Source organism: Oryzias latipes, chromosome 5, assembly GCF_053564925.1.
Source record: "Oryzias latipes strain Hd-rR chromosome 5, Olatipes_Hd-rR_3.1".
Lineage (NCBI taxonomy): Eukaryota > Metazoa > Chordata > Actinopteri > Beloniformes > Adrianichthyidae > Oryzias > Oryzias latipes.
In genome coordinates, this window is record NC_136241.1 from 4990747 (window position 1) to 5012227 (window position 21481).

Here is a 21481-nt window from a genome sequence, read left to right on the forward strand (position 1 = left end):
GAGCTGACATTGAGAAACAACAAAATAAAGGAAAAGAGAAAAGCAGCTTCACCGGAATAACACAGAAAGGCTTAATCCTTTTCTATGGCCAGCAGCAACAAAAAGGGCAACACTCATTTAAAGGTCAACGGCCTTTTGGTCTAAACAAAAAACAAGACAAAACAAATTTGAAAAAAGTAGCCTAAACAAAAAAAAATCCCACAAACCATTTCCAAAAAATTTCTTTTTTTTTTTTAAGTGCAACACTAATGTGTAAGTCAGCAACAAACAAAACCCCAACAGAAACAAATGTTGGAGCAAGCCTACCTGTGGAGACGGAGCAGAGGGTTGTCTCTTTGGGACCGGGATAATTCTCTGACGGGCCAAATAGTAGTTTGTCTCGTCCTTGTTCGTGTCTCTAGGAGGGGTAATGAAAATTGTCCCACGGGGGACTCCATTGTCCTCCTGGAGGACCTCGATGCCTGCTTGGGCATTAACGGATGCATCTGGAAGGTGTGATTGGAAAGGACGATTTTCCTGATCGGAGCGGTTTTCTGTTGTTGGACTACTCATGGCGTGTCCATAACCAACAACATGTTCAAACATAACGGTGTTGCCAGTGCACGTGACACCAAGACCCTCTGAGCAGGGGCCCGACGCTCAAAGTTGTAGTCATCTTGGGTGAACTTCAGCTGTGTGTCTTGGACCCCCAGGTAAAGAGAGGGACAGGAAGACGAAGCAGACCCAAACGTTTGCCAGAAGAGAGGAATCCTGTCCGCTGAAAACCTGCCAAGCCTGAATGGTTTGTGGTAACAACTGACAGGTTCTGGCGGTCCAAAATGACAGTTGTGGGGCTAAAAACTTTGTCCTCTGAGGGGTTTGGCAACGTCATGAAGACCGACTGTTGGTTGGACGCCTCAGGATGAGGAAGTAGTCTTCTGCCAGCTCTGATTTCGGTGCAAATGGGGAACTGTTGACTTCAACTGTGGTATTTTGGGCTGGTGGAAGGACTCCATCGAGGGCTTCCTTACTATGGTCTACTGGAGGGAGATCTCTGGGTGAGGAAGCTGCCAAGGCTTTCACCAGAGTGCTCACAATGCTTTGAAGCAACATGAATTGAGTTTTTCTTGAAGTTCCACTCTGATCATCTTTTGATCTATTTTCAAATCATTCCCAGTGGTCTCTGAATCATGATCAGGCTGTTTTAGGCCACAATTACAAAAAAAAAAGAAAAAACTGTCGTTTTCTAGGTCATAGTTTCTTCAGATTGGCACGAGCTCATTAGAAATTCACTTCTGAGTTTTGGGCGGGACTGTTGGCATGGCGAAAGGCTTTCCATCAAGCCTTTTTTTTTTACATGCTCTCCTGCTGGCCAACAGCCTCTCACAAACCCAACCTAACATCAGCAGTGCAGCAAAAATGGTGAGCAATATTCAATTTATCCAGCCATTCAGTTTAGACCCAGATTCCAGCTCAGACGAGGAAAACAAAGACGTTCATGGATCTATTTGTCTGCAAGAGGATGAATCAGAATGGAGCGGAGCAGGGAGCTTGTGGCTCCGCCCAGTTTATTTTCTACATAAATACAATTTTTTTTCAAACTGCCTTTTTTGTCTGCTTCCGATTCACAACAATTTAAGTAAAGAAATAACTCAGAAGTGTAAATTGATGCTAATTTGCTTGATATCTGTCCTCCATCATCAGAAAAATGCCACAAGGACGTGTTAAAAAAACCAAAACACCATTTTCACCAGAGTAGGTCTTTAAGGGCTCAGAAAACAAGAGCTCTTACAGTCAACTCCCTCTCAGTTGGTTGATCATGCTGAAAGAACACATGTTCAAACCCTTGACAGGCAAGCAAAATAATGGAACACCTAAGCTTTACCACTGAGGCGTCACCAACACTGACACCAAATTTGAGACAAATAATGCAAAACCTTTGATTTATTCAAGAGTTTTATTGTTTCTTCCACAACATCATTGGCATTGCAGTAAAGTTTTCTGTAAAGAGCAAAACCAGAGCCGAAAGTCAAATCATTTGTTTAAATGGAAAGACAGAAGAAAGATTTTAGTTTAATTCTTTGCCGTCTATACACCATAATACACAATCTGTTAAAAATATGTACTTGCCAACCTGAGCTACAAGCAGATAGATTGAACAGCAATGACAAAGACTTCAGATTGATGCTGTTGGTGATGCATTCTGTCTTTTTTTGTTGTTTTGATGCACAGAGATGCCTGATCAGAGACAGAACACATACAGCGGTAATAGAAGCAGTACAAGCAATGTTACATAAAAGGCAAAAAAGAAAATCATTGTTTCAGAGAAAGAACATTTTGCACAGTGAGCGCCGTGTCAACGTTTACTTAAGAGAGTACGAGGCAGTTCAATTCGACTTCAACGGGGGAGAGGACTTACAATCACTAGTGTTTGAAAAGGGGAACCGATCGATCGATGAAGGAAGGTAACTTTCTGAAAACTGCAATTGAAGATGTTGCCCAAAATCATCCAATCCCCCCCCCATGGCATAACATTTAAAGGCAAAAAGTGCACACACAAAAAAAAAAACAAAGGGAGGAAAAAGTTCTTTATATTAGTTCAAAAATGGCATCATCAACTACATATTTTGTCATATTTTATCTAGGAAATTGGCAAAAAAAAGCGAAAGAAGTGATACTTGGGATGCTGCAATTAGCCAACATCATCTCACAAACGGTCAGTCCACCCAGATTGCACTCTTTGAACACGAGCCCCCAACCTGGCCTTGTCTGTAAGGGTCCCGCCTGACACATGGAGCAGAAATCAGCAGTTCATTTGCAATGAGGGGGCGTTATCCTTCTTGTGTGTTCTTTGGACACTGGACTTGTTTACATATTAAAAGGAAAACACTGAAATGTCTTAGTTTGTGTACCAAATGTGGAGAGATACATCCATGTGCAACAAAATGCGTGAAGGGATTGTGACAGTAAGAGTGAAGAGCTGTGTGAAAGAGGAAGACCGGTGGGAAAGTTCTTTCCCTAGGAGCGAGGTGGAGGTGATGGCGGGATGTTTCACGTGAAAAGACGGTCCCAGTTCTCCCTCAGCAGCTGCAGCTGTCTGCAGAAGCTTTAGCTCGGTCATTTCTATCCAGTTTTATGGGCTCGGGGAAGTCGGGATACGGCTCGACTTCTGTCTCCTGTGACACGACACACAAACACACAAAAAAAAGAAGATTAAAAAGCACGCTCATATGTCAAATTCAGCGTAGGTTCAGTCCACAACGTTATCATTTTTGAGCTGCTTGATTATAACGGTTTACTACTAGAGCTGACCCACATGTGCTACTAATGCACTACAAATCCCACAATGCATTGTTTTCACATTGAATCCATGCGTCTTCAAGGAAGATAAACAAATCATCACCTTCATTCAAGCCTGAGGATTTGCTGAGCTCAAAGCCTCACATTGATGAACTTCTACCACAGATGAGACACCAAGTAAATGTTTTTTTTTTGCCTGTTGTTGGCCAGTGGAAAGTTTTTTTCAGAAAATATTTGGAAGGTTGTGAATAAAAAGTGAAAGCACCTGGTTATTGATATTTATTTGATGATTGATTTTGTTACATGTTCTGGTGGAATTTATGAAACAAGGTCATTTGCAAGTTCTTGACCCACACAGAACCAGTTTTATCCATAATTTATACATTTTAACCCACCGTCAAATCACTGCTTCAACTCATTCAATTATCATTATTGCATATATAATCCAAAGAGATATTAAAAGGATTCTAACCCCGGAGAACCCATGGGGGTCAGATTTGGCTGCTTTTTAAATTTAATAGTTTACTTCCATGTTTTTCCTTTTAGCTGCTGTTAATTGCTGCAACCCAGAATGAACATGCAACAAAAAACAAACAAATCAAATGAACTTTAAAAGCCCAGAAGAAAATTGGTGTTGAGGGTTAAAAAGATTTTGAAAGGAAAAGCAGCTGTAATCATTGACACGAGCTGTGACTGACCTGTTTGAGGGCGTTGCGTGCGATTGTCTGGAATGCCTGTTCAACATTAATGGCTTCTTTGGCACTGGTCTCAAAGTAAGGGATGTTGTTCTTACTCTGACACCACGCCTGAGCCCGTTTGGTGGTCACCTGGGTGCACAGAGATAAATGAACAAGGATTAGGAAGGTTTTTCATTTTATGAAGTTACTAAATTACATTATTTGGACTAAATAAAGTATCTAAATAGTGTTCACTTTCATGGTATGGCCAAGGTAAGAATCATAAAGTCGGGCTATCAGTAATCTACACTGCTGCTGTGTTATTTCATGGACTCCAGTCCTGGTCTGTGTCTCACAAGTCTGAACCAGATAAGCACCTGTCTGTTCTCCAGATCGATCTTGTTGCCTAGAACCACGAAGGGAAAGTTTTCGGGATCTCTGGGGCTGGCCTGGATTAGAAACTCATCCCTCCAGCTGTCGAGCGTTTTGAAGGTGTTGGGCGCGGTCACATCAAAAACCAGGACGCAGCAGTCTGCTCCCCGGTAGAAAGCTACACCCAGTGACTGGAACCTCTCCTGGCCAGCCGTGTCCCAGATCTGGATCATGACAGCAAAGAAAAAACGTTCAGCAAGAATAAATGTCTTAAATGCATCGGCATCAAATAGAAAAAAAAAACATTTAAATGTGGCTTCAAGTGTAACACACACACACACCCCCCCACACACACAGAGGCTTCCAGCTGCAACTCTACCTGCATTGTTACAAGTCTGTCATCCACCATCACCTCCTTGGTCAGGAAATCGGCTCCTATTGTGGCTTTGTACTGGTTGCTAAATTTTTTATTCACATACTGGTTCATTAGTGAAGTCTTTCCAACACTGAAAAAGACAAGGCAAAAAAAATAAAAAATAATAAAACTTTAGGAGATAGGGTCTTAAAAAATGGTCGATGTGATTTTAATAAAATCAAGACAAGTTTTGTTTTCAGACTGGTATAAAAATACTGCACAGGCTTTTAAATTAAAAAAATAGAATTTTAAAAATGGGATATGAGGATACAAAATTGATAATTAATTCTTTAGAGTGAAACAAAACATTTGTAATAAAAATAAGGATTTTACAGTTTTAACATTAAACATATGAATGTATAAGGCTATAATGAATATCAGAAGACTTGGATATTCATAAATATGAAATATTTCACGCCGCTGATTCGTAATCTTTATCAATCTAGTAGAGTGTAGTAGAAATCCACTTCAAACAATGAAATGATTGCTCTAAAATGCAGAACAAACAGAAACCGTATGTGATACTGTTCCTGAAAGTAAATAAAGCTCCAGTGTCTTCATTTACCATTTACAATGATCCAAAACAACAGCCAGGTTTATGTTTTGTTTACTGCTAAAGGTAACCAGGAAGTTGACAGAAAAACATTTGAGTGGGATTTGGTTTAAAGGGATAAACACTGTTTCCTTCTATATCTTTGTGTTTTTGTCTGTTATGTTTCGCTTATTCTGCTTTCCTGTTTTAAAAAAAGATAAAAATGTTAGTGATTAAATAATTATTTCAATTTGTATACATCCAGTAAAAATACAAACATACAGCAACTGTTCAGATGAATTCATAATAAAGAGGAAGAAAAGTGGTTTGATCTGTGAGTAACAATCCACAGTCTTATTGCTGTATGTTTTTTGTCATCATTGTAAGTGAAATGGAGTGTAGCTATGAAAAGGTGATGCCACAATAACAGATGGACCATCAATGTGAGAAGATGTTTGAGGAGCAGCTTTGCATTTGTGACAAAACTGTGGGAAGTTAACGGTTCGTTTTGGCCAAAGTCACCGAGCAAACACTGTGAGGACAGACACCACAGCACAGCCCCAACAATCATGGTGCTAAGAATAAACGTCATTTAAAAATAGAAGGCAATTGTGTTCTGAAAAGCAGAAAAACACTCGGATTAAATAATAATAAAGTTTCATTTCCTAGATTTGAAACATAACAGGATGTTTGTAACTATAATCACGTTGTTTTCAGAAAGAAGTTAAAAAACTGAAATAGACCGTTTCAAGTGTGCTCAAAACAAGAGGACTAAAACTGTGTTGTAATTCAAACACTAATATGCGAAAATAGGGGAACATTTCAATAAAAAGTATGATGTAATAAATAGATTAAAAAATCCTTCTATATTTGAAGCCACTAATGCTTCAGTCTGCCTAGCGACAGTTTATGCCATGGCTCCTCCCATCAAGGAAGCAGCAGAGCATAAAGAAACTGCTTTCATTTAGTTCCACTGAACTGACACCAATAAACACACCAAAGTATGGCTAACTAATAAAGTACACAAGATGCTTTTCTAAATGTTTTTATAGACCAAAAACATCAACCAACAGTTTAACATGCAGATTAAAAAACACTCACCCAGAATCTCCCAGGATGATGACTTTCAACAGCACTTTCTTCCTAGAAGTCATGTTTCCACAGCTACAAAGAACACAACCATCATTAATTATTTTGTTTTATTTGTCTAAGAATTTCTCAAAAAGGGTGAAATCCACTCTAAAGCACAGAGGATTGATCACAGTTTGCACAAACACCAGCATGGTTTTCATGGTTTACATCAGAGGTTTGAAGGCTTTTCATTCCAGTCATGTGATTTTTCAGCTGCTGGCAGGAGAAAAAAAAAAATCACGAGGATCCCATCACTCCTCCGCCTGCCCTCCCTTTTTTTACGGGCACACATATGCAGACGTATATGAATTCTATAGGAAACCCTTTCAATCTTACCCTCCTAATGAGATTACAACTATAAAAGAACCAATTTTTTTTTTTTTACGGTGCATCAGTTTACTAAAGGATGGAATCACGACAGGGTTTATTTGGAAATGCAGAGTTAGACCTGTGTCATCACACTACATCAGGGGTCGGGAACCTATGGCTCGCGAGCCATATATGGCTCTTTTGATGGCCACATATGGCTCGCAGACGAAAAATGTTTTAGTAGACTGCTTTGCACATGCGCGGACCAGTGACTGTCACCGGCGACTGTCACCGGCAACTAGAGGCGGGTTCACAGTCATTTCAGTGTGAAAGTGGCAAAAATACATATCATGCTGTCTAATTATTTATCAATCCTATAGTATAGACAACGCAGATGAGGCAGAAACACTGTTCAAGTGGGATTGCCGTATTTTATGTCGTAAAATAGCGGGACGATGTGCGCATGCGCAAAAGGGTCCGCTCAACGGCTTACCGTGAACTCGCATTGTTGCTAACTAACTTTAGAAACCTTTTGAGGCTAAAGATGGCTAAAAGAAAAAAAGTTGATGAGTATCGTACGTTTCAGCAGGATTGGACAGATGAATTTGCCTTTGTGGAGAGAGCAGGTTCTGCAATGTGCCTTATATGCAGTGATAAAATTGCATCAATGAAAAGGTCAAATATCAAACGACACTTCGACACACGTCATGCTGCATTTGCATCGAAATATCCTGCGGGCGACAGCAGAAAAAAAGCATGTCAAGAGCTACTGTCCAGAGTGGAAGCTAGCCAGCAGCAACTACGTGTTTGGACCCAACAAGGTGACGGGAATTCGGCTAGTTTTGCTGCTGCTTTGGCAATTGTAAAAAACGGAAAGCCATTTACAGATGGGGAGTTTGCCAAATCTTTCATGCTTGATGTTGCCAATGAACTTTATGCCAACTTTTCGGATAAAGACAAGATAATAAAACAGATAAAAGACATGCCTCTGTCTGCAAGAACTGTTCACGATCGGACCATCATGATGTCAAATCAAATTGAGGCGACACAAGTGAAGGACCTAAATGCGGCACAGTTTTTTTCTCTCGCTCTGGATGAGTCAACAGACGTGAGCAATTTATCCCAGTTCAGCGTGATTGCAAGGTATGTTGCTGGTGACACAATACGTGAGGAAAGTCTTGCTGTTTTGCCACTGAAAGGGACAACAAGAGGGGAGGATTTATTTAAATCCTTCAATGAGTTTGCTAAAGAAAAGAATCTACCGATGGACAAACTTGTTTCGGTGTGCACTGATGGTGCTCCGTGCATGGTGGGGAAAAACAGAGGATTTGTTGCGCTTCTTCGTGAACATGAAAAGAGACGCATCCTAAGTTTTCACTGCATCCTACATCAGGAGGCGCTTTGTGCTCAGATGTGTGGCGAGCAGCTTGGCGAGGTGATGTCACTGGTCGTTCGGGTGGTCAACTTTATTGTTGCCCGAGCTTTAAATGATCGCCAGTTTAAAGCTCTGCTGGAGGAAGTTGGGAACAGTTATCCTGGTCTGCTTTTGCACAGCAACGTGCGTTGGTTGTCAAGGGGGAAGGTGCTCAGCCGTTTTGCGGCTTGTCTGAGCGAAATCCGGACTTTTCTTGAAAGGAAAAATGTCGAGCATCCTGAGTTAGCTGACACGGAGTGGCTCCTGAAGTTCTATTATCTCGTGGACATGACTGGACATTTAAACCACCTCAATGTAAAAATGCAAGGCGTTGGAAATACAATCTTTTCCCTGCAACAAGCAGTGTTTGCATTTGAAAACAGGCTGGAACTCTTCATCGCCGACATTGAAACGGGTCGTTTACTGCACTTTGAAAAACTGGCAGAATTTAAAGATGCATGCATAGCAAGTGACCCTGATCGACATCTTCATCTTCAGCAGCTAGCAGGCTTCACATCTAATCTCCTGCAGTCATTCAAAGCGCGCTTTGGAGAATTTCGCGAGCGCACTCCTCTTTTTAAGTTCATCACCCATCCACATGAGTGCGCTGTGGACATCACGGACTTGAGTTACATCCCCGGTGTCTCTGTCAGAGATTTTGAGCTACAAGCTGCTGACCTGAAGGCCTCAGACTTGTGGGTGAATAAGTTCAAGTCACTGAATGAAGATCTGGAAAGACTTGAACGACAGAAAGCGGAGCTGGCGAGCCAACACAAGTGGGAAGAAATAAAAAAACTTCAACCCGCAGACCAGCTGATTCTCAAAACTTGGAACGCGCTGCCTGTCACATTCTTCACACTGCAGCGTGTGAGTGTTGCTGTATTGACGATGTTTGGCTCCACGTACGCATGTGAGCAGTCCTTTTCACATCTTAAGAACATTAAGACCAATGTACGATCTCGTCTAACCGACGGAAGTCTCAACGCCTGCATGAAGCTCAATCTCACATCTTATCAGCCAGACTACAAGAGCATCAGCAAAACAATGCAGCATCAGAAGTCGCATTAATGATAAGAAATGCTCATCATTTACTAGCAACAGCATAGCAGTGTTATTGAAAAGAATCCACAGACTTATTATAATTTAAAAATGTTGAAAATACATCAAATGCACACATTCACTTGTATTTTTAGTTTTAAACATATTGTAGCGGACTGAGTTTGACTGTTGTTGGGTCGCGTTCTAAGTTCAGGAGTTCATTCTGATTGGCCCTTAGTTGTGTCGCTCAGCTTGTCATTGGGGGGGGTTGGACCAATGGGGTTCAGCTATGGGCCAAATAAGGGAAATGGGAGGGCTGATGTGGCAGGCAGCGAGAGAATAAAAAGTTGTGGAGAAGCGCTCTCGGTGGGAGAGATTCAGGAGTTGCTCAACAAGTTGTACGTTGTTTGTTACGGTCTGCACAAACCAGAATAAAGAACATTAAAAGAGGTTAGGTCTCCGTGCCTCTGTGTGGAAAAGGAGCGCTAAATTATTGTATGGCTCTTTCGAAATTATATTTAGAAATATTGGCGTTTATGGCTCTCTCGGCCAAAAAGGTTCCCGACCCCTGCACTACATGTTTCACTAAGACCAAATAAAAACATGAAGTCACTCTAAATCCTTTTTACCATGCAGGCCTAAAGCCAGGTTTACGACAGACTCAGGCTTTAGAATCTAAATGAACTGGAAATGTGTGCTTTTGATATATGAAATTATGAAAATGTAGCAATAACATGATCCACTGTTCAGGGATTAGCTGTAAACTGTTTCCATTAAGCCTAAATCCATGAAAACTGTATGAAGAATTCTTTTTCAAGACTTTCATATTTCTGTTCCTTATGAATGTCACTTTATTGCCTTCTAAGACACAAACCAAAAAAAGTCTATTACAGCGTAAAAATGGCAGAAGCACCAGCTGCTTCAGGCCGATGCTTAGCAGCATTTTTGCCACAATAAAAGGATCTCATTAGGTCTAACCAACACTGTATTCAATAAATACATTCACTATCAACAAAACACAATGTTGTCGTTCATTATGGGAGGGAAATATGCTTCCAGCTAATGCAGTAAAAACATCCCAACCTGTTGGGTAAGAATTTTCTAAATCATCAGATGACCTGCCATCAGCTCAAGACCAAACCTAAAGCAATGAGAACTTCTAACAAAAAAGTGGATTCTAGAAGTATTCTTGGGAAATACAAAAAACCCCAGCTGCTTTTGTTGAGTGCAAGACTCAAATTCTCTTCTTATCAGAAAAACCGCAGCACTCCAGTGGCAAAAATACTTCTAACTACACAATACTTGACAGTAGAATGACCTGAACTATAGATTTGCTTAGACCCCACTCAAGAGTCAAATCATTGAAGTAGAAATATCATTAAACACCAAAAGTAAAACCGTTTATTTTAAATAAAGAGCCAACTGAGTAATGAAATTCAATTGAAGAAAAGCTAAGTTGTTTTTTTTGGGGTAACTTTAATGCCTTTTACAGCGAAACTGCACCAACTCTCGATAAAATGTTTCAATTTTTCATGTAAAAAATCTTTAAACAAAAACAGCAGGAACATAAAGTTCCAGTCCACAAAGTGTTGGAAAATGTGGTTTTGTTAGTTCAAAATGTCAGCTTCAATGTTGTTGTGCATCTATTAATACAGATTTTTTGGACCATATTCTCTTTGGGTAGTCTTAATGGACCTCGTTCAACTTTTATACAGTGGACTGGGTTAATTTAAGGAGGGTTTTCCTTCTTGAACAAAGAGTCTGAAACGAAACCAAACCTGAAAATGAGCTGTCAGTAACACACACACACAAAAAGCGAAAAGCAGCAGTTTGTTCCCGAGGTGACTTGTCAAACCATGACATCGGAACAACAAGCTAAAACATTTAAGGTCATAAAACCCCCATAGTTCACTAGGGTAAACAACATTAGCTTGAGAAAAACACATCTACGCCATTCCACTAAGGCTTTTGAAGACGGTTTTGGTATTTTTCTACACTCAGCTCCACTCCCCATTTCTCCTTCTGTCTGAGTTCGATCTACAGAAGCTACAGGCCTCAGTTTTTCCAACAAGCTTCCCCAAAATCCTGACATCAGCCGTAGCTGTTCAGTCAGTCACAGCGCGTGCACCAGACAACAAACAAACGGAGATTAGATAAAATATCAAAGCAGTCTCAACAACTTACCTCGAAGTTAACGGAGCAGCGAGCGGACTCCTTCCCGGATGAGAGCCGGCTGTTATTGTTCAGGATAGCTAGCGACGGCGGCTAACGAGGTTATGTCAGCTTTGCCGGAATCTTGTTATTCGTTAAGACAGAGTATCGTAAATTCGGAGACGCCGTGTTCCAAATTCTCCCAAGAAATGTAATTCCTACTCCACTAATATCAAAGACGGTCCCGCTCTGTAAAATGACGAGGGCAGGTTATCTACTATTCTTGTGTAAATTTGGCACTTTCCTGGACTACTTCCCTGCCTGCAAGCTAACTAGCTAGTAGCGCGAGCTTCTGTTTTCCCCTTTCACTTCCTCCTAGAGAACCGTGCGTCTGACGTCATGACGTTGGACGTTTACGTAAAAAAATCCCTTCAGTGCTTCCGACAGAAAAGTCTGCTTGTACTGAAAAAAAAGTTTGCTTGTACTGTATGTAAACCGTATAAAATCCTCTACTAACAAAAACACTGTTAGAACAGTTGAAACATGGTCTCTTTTGAAACTTTAACAGATTCTTTTGCCTTTGTTATTTTTGTTTTATTTTTGCTTAACCTGTTTTACATTGTTATTATTATGTTTTTTTGAATTTTTGTTTATTTCCATGGCAAACGTGAAAATCGTCTTTTGCACACAGTGTGGAGTATTGTATTTGGTATTTTGTATGTGGAATATTTGTTAATAAAGTTATTTTAAAAGGTCTGCTTGTTTCTTCTTTTCTTTAGCAAAAAATAAAGTTTTTAATATAAATTTCCTTAGGGATTATTAAACACCTATTCTATTCTATTGTATTCTATTCTATTCTAACCCTGGCTATGAAGCTAGAGGTCAACCCTGACCCACATTGATAAGAGAAAAAGTCAAACCTTTCATTTTTAATCCCATCAAAACTGTGTCAGACCGTCCCACAAGGCTGTTCTGAGAATGCTTAAAGACCCACTCCAATGAAAAATGCGTTTTTGTGACTTTTTTTTCATGTTAAAGGACATAAATGAAGAAAATTAAGATTAAAAATTGCATTTATGGGTATGTTATTATTCAAATCATGTTTAATCAGGAGCAGACGAAAGCTTGGGATTTAAAAAAAAAGCTTGAAGTTGTTATTTAACCTTTTTTTTTTAAAATTGTCTTATTCTACTGCAAATCTAAATAATTGAATTGTAAATGACAACATGTATTTTCATGTTGCATGATCAAATTGCGTAATAAATTGTAAATTGAGAATGGCATATTACTTTGAATTATGACCCAAAAAAAAGATTCCATACAAAAAAACCTGTCGTTCCCTAAAATTTTGGCATCTTTCAATCATTGAATTATATTTTACGTAATTTAACTTTTAGCCTGGACTTCTAAAGATTTTTGGAAGTTCCTTTAAGAGTCACAACTGTTTTTGAAAATCTGATATCAACAGACTTTTGTTAATTCATAAACAGTCTATTTTAATATCATATACATCAGAATAAAACATAAAACTTCTTAATATCTTAGTGTCCATTATCAGTAACTCTTAGAAAGAAGTAATTTGATCCTGTTTGTCCTCCAAAGTATGACGATCACTCTGTTGTTTGTAGAAGAATTCCTTCCTCCTGCACCTTTTCAGTCTAGACTCTTCATGGCTTTTGCAGATCTCAGTACATGAAAGCTGCAATGCAACCAAAACATTATTAACAGAAGAAAAGAGTTAGGAGGAGTTAAAGAGTCAAATAGTTTTGTCTTCATGGAAAATAAGAAGTGGACAACATCGAAGATATGTTTGACCCAGAGTCTGGTTATTTCTGACTGTGTGCAAACATGCATCTGTGTGTGGTTGTGTGGGAGTGTAGAGGAGAGAATGAGATGAGTTGAGGTGATGGGGAGACGGTGTGTGTGTGTGTTGGGGGTGGGTGCATTAGTCCGTGTCAGACAGCAAAGAGTGCCGCATTTATCTAGGAATCTGAGCCAAAGCAGCCTTACTAACAGACTGAGCAGGGCAAAGAGGACTACCAGGAGTTAGAGACCAAGAGGGACGAGAAGGCACGAAACAAGCCCAACAAGGTCAAGGGCGCAAACGTTTAGACAAAAAGGACATGCTGGCAAAGGGTTTTTAAAGAAGTGCTTTTCAGAACAAAAAGAAAAGGGCCCAAAACATTTGCAAGAGAGAATCAAAGAAAAGAAAAAAGAAAAACGCAAGAACGAAGCCTCCCTTTAAAGTTGGAAATGAAGCACCTTCCAGGGACTCCTTCAAGCTTTTGGAGCGTGCTTCCTCTGCTGTCACTGTGTTTGGGAGGGGTGCCCTCCTCAGATGCATCTCCAGCCTGCACAGAGGAACCCTGCAGGGACAGTCTGGTGGCTGCGCCCATCCCAACGGGGTCAGGAGCAAGGGTGAGGGCTGAGGCGGAGAGTCAAGCTGGGACAGGTGCATGCAGGATGGGCTTTTCTCTCCCTGCCATCTCTGATGTTCCTCAAAGGATGGAGCACAGACACACTCCGTTTAACGTAAGCTTTTCCTTACTTTTTAATGGAAACAACTGCTGCTGTTTCCATTTATTAAACCTCCTAATATTTTTTATTTCCATGTTGTTTGACCACCACTATAAGTTTTCAGAAGAGAACAGAACCTTTGATTTTTTTATTAATTTGTGCCAGTGGCAGCAAACAGCGTACGATCATCGGGCTGCAGGCTCTTTCTCATGGGACGCTAAATTTGGCACCACCATGGAGCAATAACTGTCTGCAATCAAAGAAGGGATAAAAATAGATCTGCTTTAAAAGTGTCTTCATCAAATGGTTGTGCTGACCTCATCAGCAACAGGTGTATGAGGAACTCGACCGTGGTGTGACACAAAACTAAAGGATGAGTTCTTTATGGTTTATTAATCTTTGATATGACTTTATACCGTTAGACTCATAACAAAAACACATTTTTTGTGGCTTTTTATTATTCAAAGACAAAGTTTTTGAGGTTTTAAACTCAATTTATTCTTGGATTAGTAGATTCTCCATTTAGAGCACACACTGTTGCTTGATATCCACCTCCCCAACAATGCAACCATGCAGCATTTAGACTACTGCACCCGTGATTAACATGCATTAGTGCAACACGTCTCCTCTTTTTAAAAAATCCTCTCCAAAAAATGGAGACAGGATAGTGTAGAAGCTTAGGAAAATTGAAGAGTATATTCTCCAGAAAAGCCTGAACATCCACACATTTGAGAAACACATCCTCATCACTGAAAATCTGCTCAGTTTCAGTCACAGTGCCTGTCGAGGGTGTGGTGGATAAATAAAGGGTGTAAATTTAAGAAAGTGCATCACGTTCAGATACACTGTACAAAAGAACCCAGTAATTGCAGCTGCAGGAGAGCAGATTTAATAAACCACAAGCAGAGATTTACTAGATGCCTCCAAACACATCTATTTATTTTATCGAAAGCACACGAGAGACACATTTCTACATTTTATATTTTTAATCTTGAGCAATTTGCGTCTCTTAGTGTGAAACAAAGCGGATGAACATACCTGGAAGCATAAACTAATTTGATGTTTATCTGTTCTAGACAAAAAGTACCGGTAAGTGTTGTGTTTACGTTTTTTGTTGAAGTTAGAAAAGCAAATAAACTTTCTTAATTTCTGAATGGGTTAAAGTAATTTCTATTTATATATTTTTACTTCAGGTTCCAACCAAATAAAATCAATTCAGTCGGCATTTTTTTGCTACATGGACATCACCACGTTGGAACGAGATGTCGTCACTAAGTAGTAATTGGTCCGAGTCAACATTTCTATGGCAACCACTCGTGCCAATCAGGAGTGAGCTTAATGGAAGGCCACACCCCAAGCACTGAAAGCGGATTACACACAAAATCTATCAATCAAACACTTGGGACATGAGAGCCCCTACTTTTACTGAGGCTTCTGATAGGTCAACTTATATCTTGAATAACTTGTACTAAAGAAACATCATGGAAAAAAGGATTATCAAGAAAATGTTAAGAAAAAGGTCATGTTTGTTCTGACCTATGGTCAGTTCTTTTTAGAAGTTTATGGGATTTTGTTTTCTCGGGGCCATCAGGTACTTCTTTCTTGGAATGCGAGGGCCACTTAGTTCAAGTCATTCAGTCAAAAAACTAGTTGCTTTTAATTGACTGATTTTAAAGTTTTCTATTAAAGTAGTCTGAGTCAAGTCTAGTCATTTACTCTCCAAAAGCAAGGTTCAAAAAGACAGAAATATCTAATAAAATACAAAACACCTTGCCCTGTGGTCACGACTTTGCAGACTGGCGAACTCAAAGAGCGCCTAACTCAGCTGCAGCGCTGCATGCGCAACCTCCAGGAATCAAGGGACCGCTGGAGTCATGGAAGCCAGGACAGGGACTCTCTGGGGGCCATCCTGGCATTAATGGCTGCCGTGCTGACAGAGTGTGACCTACACTGTCACAGCCAAACCCTTGGAGCAATGGCAAAGCGCCTGGGTGAGAACACACACACGCCTACACACACAAATGCCACTGCAGTCCCTCCCTCTCATACTCACAGAACCTCCCTTTGGGCTGCAGGTTACAGGTGAGTGCATCGGAATTCAATTGCAGTGGAAAGCATGTTAAACACTGTGGGTACAAGCACACATGTACCCACACACACATACACACAATGCAAAGCTTTGTTAAGGAGCTGTAAGGTGTTGTCATACAACTCATTTGCAAGAGCCCTATCGCTATATTTAAATATGTATACACCCCCTCTGACTCCATGATAACCTGACCTTTTCCGGGTTGACAGAACTTGCTGCCTCAAGCAGAGAGGGTGAGAAGGATCTGCTGCTTTTTCTTAAAAGCATCACACAAAACCCACCCACAGGTGAGAGCCCTGAAGGTATTTATAGACATTCCTTTTTTTCATGGATAGGGTGACAAAAATTTGAAATGTGTGGCTTTCAGTTGCCCCCGTGGAAAGATTACATCCCCGAGACTGTGCAGATATTTATAGGCTTGGGATCAGTGAGAATGGAATCTACACAATCCAGCCTGATCTGCACAGCCCAGCTCTGGAGGTATTTCAGATTGACCACACTCATAAAACACGCAGACTGACCCCCGTCTCACCTCTCTTCATTTAGAAATCTGTCTGCAGGGCTGTGAAATCTAGGCTTTGTCAGAGCACTTTTTGTTTTGGCTCAGGCTAAATGTGACATGGAGGCGGCGGGTGGTGGGTGGACGGTGATCCAGAATCGACAGGATGGCTCAGTGGACTTCAACAGGACATGGCAGGAATATCGGGATGGCTTTGGCAACATGCAGGCAGAGCACTGGCTGGGTAATGCAGCACTGCATGCCCTCACCTCCACAGGCCAACACCAACTTTGCATTGAGCTGGAAGACTGGCACCAGCAGAAGCGCCAGGCCACCTACAACAACTTCAAAGTGGCCTCGGAGGCACAGAGGTGACGCCCACTGCAAGAACACAGCTGTTCTTATGTAAATAACAATCATATAACATGCATTAAAGCAAAAAATGGAAATTCTCCAGTATCATCAATGAAAATGTAGCTTACACAAACAAGCAAGGTCAAATAAATTCCGACAGAAATTCTGGAACCGCCCTTTGGTTGTGTTTGTGCCTGAGGTGAGTCGGACACAGCTGGAGAAACGGCCATTGAAAAGGGTTGACTGCATGCATCAGCCATTAAACTGTTAGTCAGTAGACATGAACTCAAAAGCTAACAAGCATCTACTGACTGATGATGGCTGCAAACAAACACAGAGAAGAAATCAGATCCACCTTTGTCTAGATCGCTACAAGATCAAAGCAACTGAGAGACTATAGTGGCTGATTAGGACCATTGCAATAGGTGAAACCCTTGGGATTTCCTAAATGTCCATATTAAGCCCTAGAGTTATGAGTAATGGGTTAGTTTTTAAAGAAATTCTATTCAATTTGAATTCAGTTTTATTTTATATAGCCAGATATACAGTTGTCTCAATGGGCTTTATTAATTTAAAAAAAACATAAAATCCGTTATAAAATACAATAACTGATTGCTAAACCAAACTAAACTGACTAAGTTAAACCTCAGACCCTCCTTCTTGGTAAGGACAAACTCCAAATTCCAGAAAAAAAAGTAGAAACCTCAGGGTTGTCCACATGAAGGAGGGATCCTCTCTCAGGACGGACAGGCGATGTACTAGAGCTGTCAGTGAAACTTCAATTAGGTTCAAACTGTATTCCTTCACGGCTGTCAGTTCATTAAAAGGGATTCAAAGCAGATGATTGGATGGGATGAGACTACAGGACATTGTAGATGAAAAGGCAGTTAGATGCTTTGCAAGGAATCTTGGATCATAGACATGATCACATGAATTCATCACAATGGTATCTATGGCTGATGGAAACCTTCAGGGGTGTTTTGGTGCACCATCTCTTCTAAGACATTCATTTATCATTTGAATTCAGGGAAAACATGAAAAGAAGCTTTTAATTTAAACAGCCTTAACTCTGCAGACGGGGGAACTCAAAGAGCTCCTTACTCAGCTGCGGTGCTGCATGTGCAACCTCCAGGAATCAGGGGACTGTAGAAATACTTTGAGGGTTTCAAAATATAATTCAAAAGTATTGCTTTGTTATTTTTCAGCTTAAAGAAGCTTGTGTTAATGATTTCTTAATCTTTGTCAATCCTGAAACTAATGTTGACTCAAAACTTGGAGGCAAATGGGGCTGGTGACGATTTTTGTGGGGGGTGGGGGTAGCTGCCCCTCTTGCCCCCTTGTAGCTCCGCCCCTGACCACTGCCGCTTTGCAGAAGCTATTTCTTGGAAAAGGAGCACTGGGAATGCGTTGAGGATAGATTAAAGGAAAATCAAAGTGGGCCGTTAAAATCACTTCCAAACTATCACAGTTTGATTCTAAATTCCACAATATGTGGTCATTTTACATGCCTGGTGGAGAAACAGATAGAAAGTACTAATAGTCCTTTAAAATAGTTTGCATGTTTTCATTCCAGGTTTCGTCTGACAGCTCGAGAATACAGCGGCGATGCAGGAAACGCGCTGAGCTACAGTAAACGCTACAACCATGATGGCAGATTCTTCAGCACCTCTGATCAAGACCATGACCGCTACACCTCTGGAAACTGTGCTCAATACTACGGTGCAGGGTGGTGGTTTGACGCCTGCCTGGCAGCTAACTTGAATGGTCGGTATTACCGTGGACGTTACAGCGGTGTGACCAATGGCATCTACTGGGGGACATGGTACATCCTGACAGATGGACGGACTGGAGAACGCTACTCCTTTAAGAGGGTGGAGATGAAGACGAGACCAAAAAACGTCATTGGAGCAAGATAAGGAAAAAGTCCTATAATTCACGTATTAGACAAAAATGAAACTTATGGTTTGGGGAATTTTAAAATAGTAGATGAATTAACGGCAGCTATGGGATTAAAAAATTCAACATATTGGACTTCTATAGTTCTTATTTTATTTCCACAGGTGTTAAAATGAGACAAATGCTGCATCTGATGACCAACAGCACATGTCCAATTGCATTCTCTCAATTAAAAAAAACAAGTTCTCTGACAGGGTGTAAAAAAGTCAGGTAAAGGTCAGTCTGGTGCTGCCATTCAAATGCAATGATTATTGGATGATTGTCAACAAAAGCAAATATTTCAGTGAAAGCAGAGATTTAGTCAGAGATGAGGTTTTGTTCTTCTGGGTTTTGTTATAAGGACTTTTTTTAACTTTATTGTTCAAAACAAATAGAACAAATATGTCTGACAAGAACGATAGTCATAACAACGAGAATGCCAGGGGATGGTACATGTATTACAAAGAAATATTACAGAAACAGATTGCTTTGCATTGAAAATGTTCAAAGAGAGACAGGTTATGGGGACTTATAGAATCCATTCAGACTCCATTACACGACATTTGTTGATCTCCTGGCTGTTGCCCGTTTTCAGGCATTGACACAGCCTGAGAGATTTGGAACGACGGTTTGTGCTGGATGTCCTTCCAATTCTGTGACTGTACTGAACCAGCCACTTACTATACTGTGCTGCAACCTGCAGTTTCCTAACAGTCAATATTTTACTACTGTGAAACGTTGTCACTGGTTAGATATTGTACAAGCAGTTATGTTGCTACAGCTTTTGACGAAGTAGACATGCAACGCTTACAGAAACTGCTAAAATAAAAAAGAACAACGTAAAAAAGTTCCTTTGGGCCTGAGTTAAAAAGTTCAATGTTAGATTTTGTGACAACACAATAAACAATGTTTGTACACAACTTTACATTCTTTTGCACCTAGAAACATGCATACTCTCCCTGAAGAGAGTGTGACTGCAGAGTTTTGAACCGCTGCATTCATGCATGAACACACTTCTGTCTAAATAAAGTAATTTGAAGATGCTTAACGATGGAAAAAAACAACAACAACTAGTCAATACCAAAAACTCGTTGATGTAGTGTGAAGATTATGTCCTTATTGGAGTGATCTGGACTTAATTAGACAGTAACAATAGTCCCACTCCAAGCCTCATTTGATCTCTTGTAAAAGTATTCCCAGTTCTATCGTGATTATATCGTTTTTAGCCAAAATGAAAAAAAGAATTGTGTTGTTTTCTAAGACATAGCTCTCTCCTGCTACAGTTTACATCCAGATGCCAACTCAGATGAGGAAAACTAAGACATACAGGACAGACCAAAAGTTTGGACACACCTTCTCATTCAAGGAGTTTTCTTTATTTTCATGAAAATTGTAGATTCACACTGAAGGCATCAAAACTATGAATTAACACATGTGGAATTATATACATAACAAAAAAGTGTGAAACAACTGAAAATATGTCACATTCAAGGTTCTTCATAGTAACCACCTTTTGCTTTGATTCCTGCTTTGCACACTCTTTGTCATGGTTTGAGTTTGTTTTGTCTTGGTTTTTGCTTTAGTTCTTGTTCTGTCTTGTTTGGTTCTGTTTCCTGTTTTATTTTGAAAGGTTTCGTGTCTTGTCTTGTTTCTTGAGTTTTACTTCCTTTGGTCCCCATCTGCCCTGATCGTGTTCACCTGTTTCTTGTCTGCCCTGTCTGTATTTAAGTCTCGTCTCTCCCTTCCTCTTGTGCTGGTCCATTAGCTTGTGTCATGGTGTTCACGTCTTCATGTCTTAGGGGCCTCGGGCCTCGGTCCTCGTCCCTCGCCAAGCCACAGTGATTTTTTGTTTTGTCTTAGTATTCCTGCTCTGCAGCGCCTTTTGTTCTGTTATTAAACCCTTTAGTCCTGAACCCGTTGGCCTCCCGTCTCTGCATTTGGGTCCTTACCTGCTCTCGAGCCCCCCGCACATGACACTCTTGTGTCATGTGCGGGGTGCGAGGTTTTGTGTTTCTCTTCACAGGTGTGCCCTGTCAGGTTTAATAAGTGTGATTTCTTGGGACCATCAGTTGTGTTGTGCAGAAGTCAGGTGGATACACAGCTGATAATCCTACTGAATAGACTGTTAGAATTTGTATTGTGGCAAGAAAAAAGCAGGTAAGCACAGAAAAACGAGTGGCCATCATTACTTTAAGAAATGAAGGTCAGTCAGTCCGAAAAATTGGGTTTATAATTCCACATGTGTTAATTAATAGTTTCGATGCCTTCAGTGTGACTCTGCAATTTTCATAGTCATGAAAATAAAGAAAACTCTTTGAATGAGGAGGTGTGTCCAAACTTTTGGTCTGTACTGTACATGGATCTATAAGTGGACCTCAATGTCTCCAGTGGTGGATTTAGTAGTTTGGGGGCCCCAGGCGAATAAGAACACGGGGCCCTCCGCAGGTTGTATTATTAAATTGTTTATAAAACCCTTACCCATAGAATTAATCGTCTAATAACTTCCTTACTGATTCACTTTTAGACTACATCAATGACAGGAAATCTGAATGTTTTGAAAATAATTTAAAAACTGAAATCACATTTAAATGTTAAAGAAATGTGTTTTATATTATATTCATTATTTTTACTTGGAAAAACATTACATTTACATTTTTTAAATGCACGGATGTGTTAATCCCTCACTTGCTAGAATGAATAAATGACAATTTTCTGTCTTTTCCTTAATTTGCCAGGCATTACTAAAGAGCATAAAAGAAACAGCGTTTT

General features: G+C 40.3%; 2 protein-coding genes across 2 annotated transcripts; one reads left to right on the forward strand and one right to left on the reverse strand.

The window, feature by feature from the left end:
• Positions 1-1917: 1917 nt before the first annotated feature.
• On the reverse strand, positions 1918-11737 carry LOC101157360 (ras-related protein rab7). The gene is made up of 6 exons (XM_004068500.5): positions 11352-11737; positions 6377-6439; positions 4708-4834; positions 4334-4552; positions 3978-4106; positions 1918-3155 (listed from the first exon to the last, which is right to left on the reverse strand). The coding sequence occupies exons 2-6, from the start codon at positions 6427-6429 to the stop codon at positions 3060-3062; spliced, it is 624 nt and encodes a 207-aa protein (XP_004068548.1). The 5' UTR covers positions 6430-6439; positions 11352-11737; the 3' UTR covers positions 1918-3059.
• A 1593-nt stretch (positions 11738-13330) lies between these two features.
• Positions 13331-19632, forward strand: LOC101171157 (fibroleukin). Its single transcript, XM_004068554.5, has 6 exons — positions 13331-13850; positions 15631-15826; positions 16134-16211; positions 16292-16404; positions 16532-16794; positions 18351-19632. The coding sequence occupies exons 1-6, from the start codon at positions 13572-13574 to the stop codon at positions 18691-18693; spliced, it is 1272 nt and encodes a 423-aa protein (XP_004068602.2). The 5' UTR covers positions 13331-13571; the 3' UTR covers positions 18694-19632.
• The last annotated feature ends 1849 nt before the right edge of the window (positions 19633-21481 follow it).